The 14,539-nt window shown below is 40.6% G+C and overlaps 1 protein-coding gene across 1 annotated transcript in view; it reads left to right on the top strand.

The window, feature by feature from the left end:
* The window catches only part of ncapd2 (non-SMC condensin I complex, subunit D2), a 122,713-nt gene that overhangs the window by 76,540 nt on the left and 31,634 nt on the right, over positions 1–14,539 (top strand). Inside the window, exon 22 of the mRNA XM_084336989.1 lies at positions 2,171–2,331. Within this exon, the coding sequence (XP_084193115.1) occupies positions 2,171–2,331 (161 nt within the window). The remainder of the gene's footprint in view (positions 1–2,170; positions 2,332–14,539) is intronic.

The raw sequence follows: 14,539 nt of genomic DNA, 5'->3' as shown, positions 1-14,539 counted from the left end.
CGAGGAATGATGTCTAAACACGTCATTGGCGATTAAAGGGTTAAGGGGATGCAGACCAGAGAAAGACTTTCGTCTTGTTTACATCAGGGTCCCCCATTTTCAATTCATAACATATGACACACATGACATACAGAGACAGTACTGCTACATCTATACATTTATGACATACAAGATTTACAAATACATATTGTTTGTGATACAATAAGTCTAAAAAAGAGAGTATACATTTGACGAAGAAACTGTACATTGGAGGAGGTTGGGTGGAGGGGGGGGGGGGAACTGTACATTGGGGGGGGGGGGGGGTGTAACTGTACATTGGATTATCGACGAAACCGAAACAAGTAGGCTCTCTTATCGACGAAACCGAAACAAGTAGGCTCCCTTAAAACGCTAACTATTAAAAAAAAAAAAAAAAAAAAAAAAGTGGAGGTTAAAATAAGTATGACTTGGCCTGAAAAAAAGTTCAATTTTTTTTTTTTTTTGCTTTAATCCCTGCGATTCACGTTAGATCAATCGGTGCCACATTTCGGTACCTTGAGAGCTGATGAATTAAGACCTGCCCATTTAGAAAATAAAATGTGTCATTTCATAATGGACACAGACTAGCACGGATATTCAATTTGAGAAGCTAGGACATCTAGCTATTCAGCCCTGCATGTGCAGTGAAAACTAGGGATGTCCCGATTGCATTTTTTTGCTCCCGATCATGTGATTTTGAGTATCTGCCGATACCGATCTTTCCCGATCCGATCTTTCACCAATTTGACGCATTTTTGTCAGAAACTGGCGAAGCGAGACGAGCCCCTCTGTTTCCTCCATAGCCCCTCGAGCGCGGTGGCTCACATTACATTCACCCTGAGCCCCTGAGAATGTGCTTGAAACTTTGAATATTTCTCGTATGAATCTGTTTGCACATTAGTATACATTCAGTGTTCGACTTACGTAATGATTTGCTCCATTTTGGTCTGAAACGCAGACTATAATCCTCACAAAGCGGATGTTGATGTTATCCAGGCGAACGTTAACTTCATTCAAGCAAGGCATTGCAATCAATACAGCTGTTTGGCAAAGCACCAGCCGCCTCCCCCATTCCTTTGTTGTTGTTTGTGGCTGTTTCTCAGGTGGCGTATTAGATTGGTCGTGTTGAACGCAGCTCTGTTCTTTCCTCTATGCGGAACGTCCGCCATGCAAACATTGCAACTGGCTATTGGACTGGCTTCGGTTTCAATTTTAAAATGCTTCCAAACTTCTGACATTTTGTTTAGCTGCTCCGAGTCATCAGGTGGACATAACCTGCTGGTGTTGTGGGAGCGACGCGTTGTGAGCTTGTAGGTCTGCTATTTACTGCATACGTCACTGTTGTGCGATGGTGTAAATCAAAGGAAATGTGTTTGTTTTGGCAAATTCTTCTGCTCTGTGCGACAATAAATAAATGAATGATGTGTAATTTAAAACCAAAACTAAGGCCTCAGTATGAGTTTAAGACGTGAACATGGTCATGTTTGTTGAATAAAATAAAAAAAATTATTTTACTCCTGATTTTTTTTGCCTGATCTTCTGAAAATCATGTGATCGGCCCCCGATCACGTGATCGGATCGGGACATCCCTAGTGAAAACGCTTCCTGTCATTCCTGTATGCCCAAGTCACAGAAAAAACCTAAACTAACGTTGGCTGCTAACTAAGCTAAACTAACCCTGGAAACGCTCACAGGCACAGCAGAGAATCTGTTTAGTTTTCGCGGAGTTCCAATAGTGAGGAAAGGGAGGGGCTGAGCCCCTCTCTACATTCAATGGTTTTAAGTAGCCAAATGTTACACTATAAACTAACTGGATAGTTGATGATGATAAACATTTAACTTAATTAGCTGAAATATTCTAAAATCATTGTCTGCTATAAGCCCTTCTGTTTTTTGTTTAATTATTGAGAGACTAATGCATGACTATTCAAGCAGTCCTGCTCTTCCATCAGACAAACGGGTGATTCATGTCTGAAGAAAAGGATTGTGTAAAATGTCATTAATGGGATAGAGGGATATTTATATTTCTGAGGTTATTCTTTCTGAAATTGTGGTGGCTGTGTCTCTGGGAATACCTCTGAAATTGTGGTGGCTGTGTCTCTGGGAATACCTCTTTTTTTCTATGACCGGTGTTGTCATGTTCCTCCTGCAGTGAACGCGGTGTGTCTGGCCCAGCTGCTGGCTCTGTGCGGCTGTGTGGCCTTCTGGCAGATGTCCCACCTGGAGGGCAGTGTGAGCGCTGAGCTGCGGAGGAGGAGAGGAGAGACTGAAGAGAGGGAAGAGAAGGCCAAAGGCCCTTCCAATAAAGCTAAGGTACGTCTGGGGTGAAATGTAATTGTATGATGAAAAGATGACTAATTTATTAGTCGTAGGTTGTAGAGACCGGTTTTCATTTCATCAAGGGGAATATCGGTAACATACCATTTTTTTTATTTAATTTTTTTTAACTTAAACTTTTTATTTGCAGTTTTAGTTTTAGTTTACAAGCATACATCAGACAATACATTCAAATAACAGAAATGATAAAGACATATCCCCCCCCCCCCTCCCGCCATCCACCCCGAGAGATGGGGCTCTCCCATATCCCAGGACCGCTATACACGGAGCCGGGCACCTGCAGCACGGGTCCCTTGAATTGATTGGGCCAGGCCCAATAGAGGAGAGTGCAGGGGGCTCCCCCCCACCGAGCCTAGCCCATTACCTCCCATGTCACAGATAGCGCGCCCCCCCCGCACATCGACCCCACAACACACAAGACTCCACCACGACCCTGCAACACGCAAGGCCCCCCTCTCCCGGGTCTATCCGCCGATATATCACTATACACTATACATTTATGAAAAAATAGCTCTGACAACACAATAAGAAAAAATTATAAAAGCCATATGTTTAGCACTCTTTCCCGGTTGGCGGTTTGGAGGGGAATCGGCTCTCCTGTTGAAGAAGCAATGGGGATTCTCCAATGTCCCTATTATTGTCAACATTTTCTTTTAATTTTTATCTTTCATATGATAGTACGCTTCCAGAGCTCCCGGTCGCTTGTATGCTTTCTACAACGCAGTTCGGCGATTTGCGAATCTGATTGGCCACGTCATTTCTGGTCATGTGACATGTACGCCCAATCGTGGGACCGCAAGTGTCTACACTGGTTAAGCTTAGGCGCTCTTTCGAAGTTGGTTAAGGTTAGAGTTTGTCTTAGAGCATGGCGATAGAACGCCTGCCCTTCTTTCGACGGTTAAGCTTCGGCACTCTTTCGAAGTTGGTTAGAGTTTGTCTTAGAGCATGGCGATAGAACGCCTGCCCTTCTTTCGATGGTTAAGCTTCAGCACTCTTTCGAAGTTGGTTACGGTTAGAGTTTGTCTTAGAGCATGGCGATAGAACGCCAGGTGCTTTGCTGGCTGTTCGACGCGGAAATGGGCAAAGACACAGCTCGTCACGCTATTGGGCGCACATGTCACATGACCAGTAACGTCAGTGGCCAATCAGATTCGCAAATCGCCGAACTGCGTTGTAGAAAGCATACACGCCTCCCGGTCAGGTCTCCGAATGTTTTTCCCCATGTTCCCCGTCGTCTTAGTTGTGCGTTGTGTTTTAGTGACTACAGTTTTGTCTAGTACGTGTTATTTATATTATATGTCCCGAATCAAGTCCCAATTTTCCCAACTAATGTGTTTACCTTGTCTGTATTCCCAGTGGGCTGTGTGTTATCTGCAGTGTCTCGAATCATAACATCCATTCACTATCAAATAATATATATATATATGTGGTATTGAATCTTGGTCGGTGTGTGTGACCTCAGTGCTCAAGTCCTGTTTGGTGTGTGAGATCTCGTTATTTGAATCTTGGCTGGTCTGGTTGAACTCGGCGCTCTGCTCCCGGTTGGTGTGTGTGGCCTCAATGCTCGCATCCTGGCCGGCCTGGGCGACCTCCGTGCCCGCATCCCGGACGGTCCGGCCGACCCCGGTGCCCGAGTCCTGGTTGGTCCGGTCTACTCTTTGTCCTTCTTTTGGGGGTCGTTTGTTTTACCTCTTTTGAATTAGCCTCCATGCTCCTCTGAATATTCTGTGTTGCATCGAGTCCAGTCTGCGTGTTGGTTTGCACGTTAGCCTGATCCGAATGCTAGCTTGCATATTCATCGTGTTAGCTTCCATGTTAGCTTGTAGCTTCCTCTCCAGCCTCGCTGTCTAACGTTTTTATTACTTTTGAATTACCGTACTTTTCGCACTATAAGCCGCACCTGACTATAAGCCGCAGCAGCTAAATTGAATGATGTGTACATATATAAGCTGCACTGGACTATAAACCGCAGGTGTTTTAATGTTTAATTACCATATGTAATTAGCATTGGGACACAATACTGTCGGACAAATAACAAGAATTAACTCATTTACAAGTTGTATTAAGTTTAGCAAATAAGGGAACAGATAAATAACATTTCAATGCAGTCAAAAAAGCAATATTTTGATTTTTACATTTTCGGGTTTAGTCACGTCGAGTCGCATATAAGCCGCACCGTTATATAAGCCGCAGGGTCGAAAAATGGGGGGAAAAGCCGCGGCTTATAGTCCGAAAAGTACGGTAGCCTCCATGTTCCTCTGAATATTCTGTATTTCGAGTCCAGCCTGCGTGTTAATTTGCATGTTAGCATCGTTAGCATTCTGTATTGCTTCTAGCCTGATCCGAATGCTAACTTGCATATTCATCGTGTTAGCTTCCATGTTAGCTTGTAGCTTCGTCTCCAGCCAGACCTCGCTGTGGCCTAATGTTATACTTGCTGCGTCATCTCCTCGTGTTGTACCTTTCCTTTCGTCGTATTTATAAATTTTTATTTATTACCTTTTTTCAACTGCAAAGTAAAACTGTCGACATGTTTTATCTACTAAAATAAAATTCAGTCTGTTCATCTCACTTCAATCATTTTTATTGCAGAACATGGTATTTTCTCAAGCAGACAGATGTAAACACTGTAATCTGTGTTGCATGTACCTGACAAACTGAACTGTTTGTATTAGTAATATTCCAACTTAACTGAATGCACGTGTGTGTGGACTACTGTACTATTACAGGTATTGAAATTAATTTTTTTTAATGAATAATTAAATATCTATACTTGGCGTCCCTGTATTGATGGTATCGCCACGCAAAGTATCGCGATACTACTACGTATCGATTTTCCCCCACCCCTATCACCCGCTCCTCGCCAAACCGGAACCCAACATACAATTTCAAGTACAACCTAATTTTGTATTAATCTCTTCTGCCCGTGCGGTCCGAGGGCGGACCGCAAATGACATCACGCATAAATCAAGCTCTCCAGACTGTCTGACAATTGTTTTATTTTTCAAACGTATTCAAGAATAAACATCATAACCATGTCACAACAGCAGTTATAATGTATATTTTCATCTATGTTTGTTTACCAATAGGTTAACACTTTGGTCGCCAGGCTTATATTCTTAATATACCATCCTCCGCCAGCTCTATTTGTCTATGGGGATGTTTACCTTCTTTGCAGGGCTATAACTTTTTAAATTGTATTGCTAAATTGACATTACTATGGCCCATTCAACGTCAAGTATCTATTGTTCAGGGTGTAGCTATTGTTCAGGGTGTAGCAACGTTATACTTTTTCATTCACATATTCATACTAAAATACGGTCTAAAGTATAAGTATGTTTTTATCGTTTTCTGCAGCTTTCTCCAGAACGTGATTTATAGCCCCAAATGCATTATATTGATGATCAAATACAGTTTGATGGGAATCTGCGCGAGATAAAAAAAATTCAAATGGACGTGCTTCTAGAAGTTACTACTGATCATCTGATGTTGACCGGATGGGGGGGGGGGGGTCGTTTAAAATTCCGTGGCCAACGTTAGATGATTCATCTAGTGTGGGTGATATGATCATTAGAGCAGTTAGTATCAAACACGTTAAAAAATAACGCTGAATCTTACCGTAGCTTCCTCATAGCGTTGGGCAATGAGCGTGGAACAGAAATATTCCTATTATGGGATGTAGAAATATGCGATCCATTTCCAGGTTGTATAATAGTATATACGTCCAAATCATGTTTATCGAGTTATTGGTAACGGATTGCTATCCGTTGTGTCTAGCTCGAGTCCTGGGACCGAGTGATCGGACCGAATTGGAATGAGCACCAGCTTCCATTTCCTGTTTCCGCTCTGGGCGATCGGCCACCAGATGGCGCTCTTGAACCGTTGGAGAGTTGAGAGGGGATTAACAGTAGATCTCAAGTCTCCGGGGGAGAAATATGATTTCGATCACAGATTTTTGAAATATTGATATCAAAGACATGGTACGGCGTCTTTGGCAGAATGAGCATGGTGGGGAATGACGTGGTATGGCGTTTTTGGTGACCATAGTGTTAAAGTGTTATCAGTGAGATTTTAGTTTGTGTTGTTGTGTCGCGGGGATCGGCCATTTTGAATTACCGGCCGTTTGGGAAATGTAGTCATTTTGAGGCCATTTTGAAGAGGACATCCAGAGCTTTCAATGAGTGTTGGAATTAAAAAAAAAAAATACACTTCCCAAAGGCCTCTAGGTCCCGGCAAGCAAATAACTTGTTATGAATATTTTTTTATTCTCTTATTACTCTGGATAATATACCACAAAACTGAACGTTACTGGCATATATTGGCGCGCAGTTAGTTTGTCTCCCCTATTTTGAGCATTTAGCAACAATCCGCATTGCAAACTGATTAAAAACGGCGGACTTGTTGCAAAAATTTAAAACCTATACATACAGTAGATTTCATTCTGTTCCTTATGCACGCCTGGTGATACTAAATCCCAATTGAACTCGGCCATTTGAAATATAAGATTTGGCACAATCCATACATGAATTGGCTATAATAAGGTAATTTATAAGCCTGCTATTCTATAATAATATTTCAAATTGCATTGGTCCGGATGGGAGAATTCAGTACTGTATCTACAAAACCTTCTGTTTAATCATCTTCCCTTTATTAATTTCCTTAGATTTTCTGTACACGTAATCTCAAGAAGGTACTCAACGAGCTCAGTGGCAGTTCTTCATGTCTGGTAATTTTTAGCATGGTGTTATTCACTGTCAAAGATGCAATGAAAAATCATAATTCATATTCTCTTTTGTTTCATCACAATCCAGCAAGCCTAGTAATGGACACAATATTTCTGACACTGGGAGTACATTCACTGAGGTCCATAGATGTCCCTAGATACCAAGAACATGTAAATGGACCTTGTAGAAGTGGAGCAATATTACATTTACTTGAGTATGTATTTTAGGCGGATTTTCAGAAAATAGGGCTCCGGGCTTAACACTTTGGGTGCCAAACACGTGGGGTCGTTTTTCGATATTTTTATTCATTATCCATCCAGGGAGCCTGTTGTTACCATAGGGAATGAGTCTGAGGTCACCAAAGTTCAATACCGGCCGCATCCAGCTAGACAGCGCTATCGAGCACCCTTTGAAACTTGTATCTTGGCCTGTGCGTCGATCTAATGTCTCCCGGTAGTAGTTTTTTTTGCTCAAGCTCAGCGGTTATAACAGTCGGATTGAGAAGAATCAAATGCTCCCGATGCATGATGTGTGGTGGATTATGTTGGCGACACGATGGACATCAATACTTGGAATCGCGATCAGATAATTGGAATATTCTTTTTGGGGTACATCCTAGTCAAGGTAAGGGCTATATGATATCAATCTTGTGTTGATCCAAGCATGTCTTCACCTTGATCCGCACGTGTGTGTAACGTTAGTCCACAATGTATGCCGTTGGTGGCGATCAAAGCATAAAAAAACTGACAAATGACAATACTGACTAAATTCAGATTTATTTTTCTCTTGTCCATTTATTTAGTTTGCTTTCTAATTTAAAATAGTTTGAAACCGTCTACACAATAGGCTATGTGTGCTAGCAGAGCTAGTCTCCAGTCGCGAGTCACGGTGCACATGTGCTGTGGTTTGTCCACCAAAAAAGCGCCAAAAGATGGAAAAGAAACTAGCAGAGCCAGAACTGTTCAACTCCCCTGGAGCCACAGCCAGCAGAGAAGCTTGTTTACTTTAGCTTTCAAACCAGCTGCAGCCTGAAAACTAGAGTGTGAGGGGCTGTAACACTAAAGATGGCGGCAACAACAAAGAATTGCTGCAAAATAAACATACATCTGTTGTTTAAAAATATATATATATCGCCCAGCCCTACCTATGATGTAGAATTTGATTTGAGAATAATAGCTGGTCCAGGCAGCAACGGTTATAGTATAATACACGCATAAGGCTATTCCTCAGCATTTCAGGAATTACCCCAGACCGATGTAAAAACACTTATATTCACCACGGTATAATGCGCAAATGTATGCATGGAAAAATTATCTCTTTTTACATCTTGACCGGAAGAAAGTCACTGTCAAATGACTATAGTATTGTATAGGGGTGTAACGATGCGACCTCACAACGATTAATTTCGATTACGATTATTCAGGCAACGATTCAATGCATCATGAAATATCTTCATTTGACCACGATTCAATTAATTATCAGTTAATTCCCCAAAAAAAATTTAATACACAAATGTGGCTGGGGGAACTGATTCACTCAGCATGAATGGACTATAGGTCAATAAAAACAATACACTCTTTTTATTTTATTTCGATACATCGTTACACCCCTAGTATTGTATCCATAGCTATAATATACAATATAGTTATAGCTCTACAAACAAGGTGACTGACTCCTATCTTTTAAAGCGTGGCAGTGAATAGATGGGGCCCGAAAAAGGCATAGCACCTGTCACGTTTTAGACTCAAACGTGAAAGTTGTAAAAGATACTTAAAGATATAAGAGATGAAACACTTTTTTTTTTTTTTTTAAACTTTGACCAATCGGCTGGTTCTTTTAGCGTTTATCGCTTTTTTTCATCGCATTCATACTTGGTCAAGTTCGACCGACAGAAGCAGGCTGAAAGGGTTCAGATGGGGGGGAAGACACTCTGGGAAAGGCACGGCTGCCGTCCGGGATTCGAACGCGCTCAGCCCCAGATCCGTGACGAGCACGGTTGTCCACGGCGCTGAAATAGCACTCGCGGTACGTGGTGAGCTACTGGAGCTCCCCGAGATGAAACACTTTTGAAGGTATTTATTATAAAAAGTTTAACAAGCAATGTAATATAAAAGTGAATAAGCAAAGTATTTATACAAGGTGAATATAGCAAGGTACAATTGAAATCTATAGATTGTTACAACCGGCCGGTCGAGTATATAAAAGGAAGGATAAAAGTCAAGTCATTGTGAGTCAGTCCAGCAGTCTCGTCCGTGGAGTCCAGTCAGTCCATCCAGTAGAAGTCAAAGCAGAAGAAGTCCCCCTTCCCTGTGAGGGTGATCTTTATTAGCGATCCCATAGTCCAGTGTGTATGTGGTCTCTCTCCTCAGTGCACGTTGAGTGTCTGTGTCTATTTGGTCAGCCTGTATGTCCGCCGTGCATGAGTGCGTGGAACGCACATTTACGTGCAAGTTTGTGCGTGTGTGTCTCTATGATAACGATCTGTGATTAATGTTGACTGGAATATGTGACCACTGGATGACCTGGTCGTATATTAGTTGGCTTGTGGCATTTTGTTGAATTATGTGATCCGGCTAATCTGGTGGGTGTGGATGTGTGTGTGAGCTTGTCCTATGTGTAAGTGTGTGTGTATCTGGTGTGTGTGTATGCTTGTGTGTGAGAGGAACGGAACCATGCACCAGGGGTCAGCTGCAGGTCACTGATCTGTGAGTGGCCCTCTGGCTGAAAGAGAGACGTAAACAAGCTTTATATAGTGTGGTGATGGGAGAATGTCTCTGCTTATAAAATTACATGATACGTGTCATATTTCATCACACCCAATGTGTTACGAGGTTAAACTAAATAAAATTCCCTTTTTCTCCCAACCCCCACTTTAGTCGTTATGCCACTTCCCTCCTGGTCGTTGCGCTGCCCTACTGTGTAGCCTACCACATGCCTCCTGTGATACATGAGTTTTATTAATTTGATTACCTTTTGTATTTCTACACTTGGAGCTCCTTGGTTTGACCAGGATTGTACGCTGACATTGAATATTCATGTCAAAAGGAATAACTGCAGTTTGATAAGGCCGTTCACTTTCACGGTTTATAATTGATTGGCTAAATTCAAACGATGCTGCATCATGTTGCGTCACTGACATCACTTAACATTCCCTGCATGACTGCAGACATGGGAGCAAATAGACATCCTAATAAAATTAGACCGATTAATCTAAGGGTCAGTCCCCGACCAGGTGAGATCAGGGTAGGTTGAAGGAGAGAGAAAAGATGGGTCTTAAGCAGGGATAAAAAAAAATTAAATGTCTGTCAGGACCTAGCCTCAACGGAGTCTAAGCTTACAGTACCTGGGCCATAGATGATGTCATCCAATTCCTCTACAGTCTACATACTTCTGCTATTTGCTCAAACATTTTCGATGTATGCATTAAAATGTGTTCATACTACAGATAGTCAGGTTCATTATAATGTGATTTTTTTTAACTTACGTTGGACTTTTTTGGGGGGATTTGCACAACTATACATTTTTGGAAAGGGCATTGTATAAAAAAAATATATATATATATCTAACCCTGACTAACCTTACTGTCATGCACTTGTACTAATAAACTAACCTACACTGTAGGGCTGTCTTAAATACTTCGAAGCTTCGAAGCTTCGTTCGATGGCACAAGCTTCGAACATTAAAAAAAATCGAAGTTCAAAATTTTTTTTTTTTTTTTTTTTTTTTTGTGTGTGTGTGTGTGTGAACTACCCATCCCAGTTAGGACAGCCGAATCCCGTCCAATCTTTCGCCGTCGACTAAAGACTCACTTCTTCAACCATTATCTGAAATGATAAAAAAATAAATAAAAATCTAACCGTGACTAACCTTACTGTCATGCACTTGTCCTAATAAACTAACCTACACTGTAACACGCAACACTTGATGAACATTGTTACTCAGCTGATAGAGTTGTACCCTTCCTGATGACTTGTCGTACAGAACTTGTAAGTCGCTTTGGATAAAAGCGTCAGCTAAATGTAAGTGTGTGTGTAGGTGTGTGTGTGTGTGTGTGTATGGGCACGCCTTGTAGAATTCCACACATAAGAAAGAAAGATACTGGGATGAATAAACAAAATAGGAAATAAAATGTAGAAATGCATGCAATACATAAATAAATATGAATCTCCATATATGAAATATAACATTTAGATAAGGTGCTACTGAGATGTTTTGGTGAGTTCTTTGTTTTTTTGTGGAAGTTGCCCTTCTTAAAAATGCATGAACATTCACTGATAATTGGTCTGTAGTGGAGTCTACAAGGTCTACATTGCCGGACCATGTAGAATCCGGACCTTGTAGACTGACATAATTCTGTGCATAGTTTAGTCTACACAGGCCATATTTCAAATAATCAAAATCTTACTTCATTCATCTTAAACATTCTTGATTTGGGGGATTGGTAGTTCCCATGAAATCTGAAGTTGTTCAAACGACAACAGCGATCCACCTTGAATTAAATCACACAGCCGAGTGAAACCTTGTTGGATGCGTCAGTCACGAAAGGGGCTACTTAATTAATTAATCCAACCCACTTTATTTATAGAGCACATTTAAAAACAACAGTTTACGAAAGTGCTGTACAAGTCCCACAACATAAGATAAAAAAAAATATATTTTATTTTTTTTTATTTTTTTTCGAAGCTTCGAATTAAAATCGAAGCTCGGCCCCGAAGCTTCGATTGCCAAAAAAAGCTTCGAAGGTCAGCCCTACTACACTGTAACACGCAACACTTTGATGAACATTGTTACTCAGCTGATAGAGTTGTACCCTTCTTGCTGTCTTGTCGTACAGAACTTGTAAGTCGCTTTGGATAAAAGCGTCAGCTAAATGACTAAATGTAAATGTATAAGGAATCAGAAAATCCATGTTTCCATTTGGCCAGATGTCTATAAGGCGGCCATATTGGAATTTCCAAAATGGCCACCGTAAAATGTAGGTTTTGTAATATATCGGCTTCTAAATGAGCTAGAATATTGATTTGAACTTCTAAACCTACATTTTTTCAAGTATACAAAACAAATTGATTTTATTATCTTTCATCAAATAGTCTATAATAAATCATTATCGTATATACCGTAATTCCTCTAATAGTAACCCCGGCTTGTATTTGTTTCAACTGTAGCGGATACCAGGCTTGTATTAGGAGGAGGCATGTATAAGAGAGGCTTATATTTCTAATTTTCAAACGGATCATAATGAATAAATCAACATTTTGTGTCAGTTTGAACCCAGTAAAATGTACTGGGTTCATTTATTGAAACCAAGTACTGTATGAAATACGGTAGTCAACAGTGCAATTACAGGTGGTCAAAAAAAGTAAAGTAAAATAGTGCAATCACAATACTGGTATAATAATAATAATAACTTCGTTTTATACAATTCTGAGGTAGGCTTACTCTCTTGGTAAACATTAACACCATACCATTATATGGTATTTACTGCACAGCCAGGCCAGCATATAACAACAATAACAAAATATATTGCCCATGGTAAATCCGTTGAGGGAAATACCATAATTCCTCTAATATACATGAAACCCGGCTTGTATTAGGAGGCCGGCTTATAATTGCCTAGCTCAACAGCGCACCCGGTCATTAATAGAGACCCGGTTTTTAATTGAATACCGGTTACTATTAGAGGAATTACGGTAGATAAATATCAATAAATTCAGCAAAAGGCCAATACAATTTTATAAGGCCCGCCCTCAAAGGTGCAAGGCCACACTTTGGCCCCTAACAACGGCCTCGTTCTTCAGACTTCTGATATTCTCCTAGTATTTGTTGTGGACAACACATGGCCTACTATATGTGAAGTGTCATCCCTCAACATTATTCTACACAGCATACACATGTAAAGTAAGTATTGTGTTAATTTTTACCTCATTTCAACAGGTTTTATGCCTATATTAACTAGGGATGTCCCGATCACGTTTTTTTGCTCCCGATCGTGTGATTTTGAGTATCTACCGATACCGATCTTTCCCGATCCGATAATTTTTTTTTTTAATATATATTTATTTTTTAATCCCAATTTCTCACATTATCCAGGTGAAAAGTTAACTTCATTCAAGCGAGGCATTGCAATCCTTGACATAAATCATTTGATGTATAATTAAATCAAAGGAAATGCGTTTGGGTCTGAGAGTGTGGCTGGTCTGCCGTTCTGCAGCTGGATACTATTGGTTTGTTTTGGCAAAATTATTCTGCTCTGTGACAATAAATAAATGAATGATGATATGCAATTTAAAACCAAAACTAAGGCCTCAGTATGAGTTTAAGACGTGAACATGGTCATGTTTGTTGAATAAAAAAAAAAAAAAAAATATATATATATATATATATATATATATCCCGATTTTATTTATTTATATATATATTTTCCGATCCCGATCTTCGGAAAATCACGTGATCGGCCCCGATCACGTGATCGGATCGGGACATCCCTACCTATAACATCACATTTAAGCTAGCTATTACGTTACCATTGATTGAAGGAGTGCTCGTTGTCTTGTCAATATAACATAATTAGGAGACGGTAGCCAAAGTAACCAACAAAAGATATTTAATTATAATTACCATGGTTTGTAATCAAAAGGAGTAGCATAAAATAATGACAAACAAAACACAGAACTGTACAAACAGGATCAGCATCTCACACAGGGGAGAACAACAGTTATACACGAGGGGATGACGAGACAAGACACACCTGGGAGGGAAACGATAAGGACTACAAGACCACGACGGGGAACTACAACTAGACATAACACATCACATGGGAACACCTGATCAGGGTACAAACACACCCCACACGTAACACTAGCTACCATTACTATTGTGTCATTCCTGTCATGATGTTATCATCATGTATTAGGGGTGTAACGGTACGCGTATTCGTCCCGTGAATTTACGGTACGTCCAGCCATACGAAGAATACGTCTCATACATACCAACTAGGTGAACATTTTACAAATCTATGCTCAATATCTTTACTTTACACTGGCTTATTAACAGTCTTAATACAGAAGGTCATTCATTTGCTGCATATAAAGCTTGGATTGCCACATTTAGATGATGAATAAAACGTTGAAGCTTGTACTAAAGGCATGAACAAGCCGACAGAACAAATGAACGCGCACTCTGCTGTTTCTCCCCTCCCCTCCTCCCCCCCTCTCCTCTCCTCCTCTCCTCCCCTCCTCCCCCCCTCTCCTCTCCTCCTCTCCTCCCCCCTCCCCTCCCCTCCTCTCCTCCCCTTACCTACAGGTGTCACTGAAACAAAACCAACCATGAATGATACAGTATGTTTGTAACACAACATATACAATAGGCTGAAAATGTCTGTATACATTCACATGTCTAATGATTTTTTTTTTCTGTGGTCATGATATTGAAGTTGATTATCTGTTATCTGTTAAGTCCTC

This window comes from Notolepis coatsorum (assembly GCF_963971535.1).
Source record: "Notolepis coatsorum genome assembly, chromosome: 19".
Taxonomy (NCBI): Eukaryota; Metazoa; Chordata; class Actinopteri; order Aulopiformes; family Paralepididae; genus Notolepis; species Notolepis coatsorum.
Note: the sequence above shows the minus strand (reverse complement) of the source record. Positions and strands in the feature narration are given on the sequence as shown.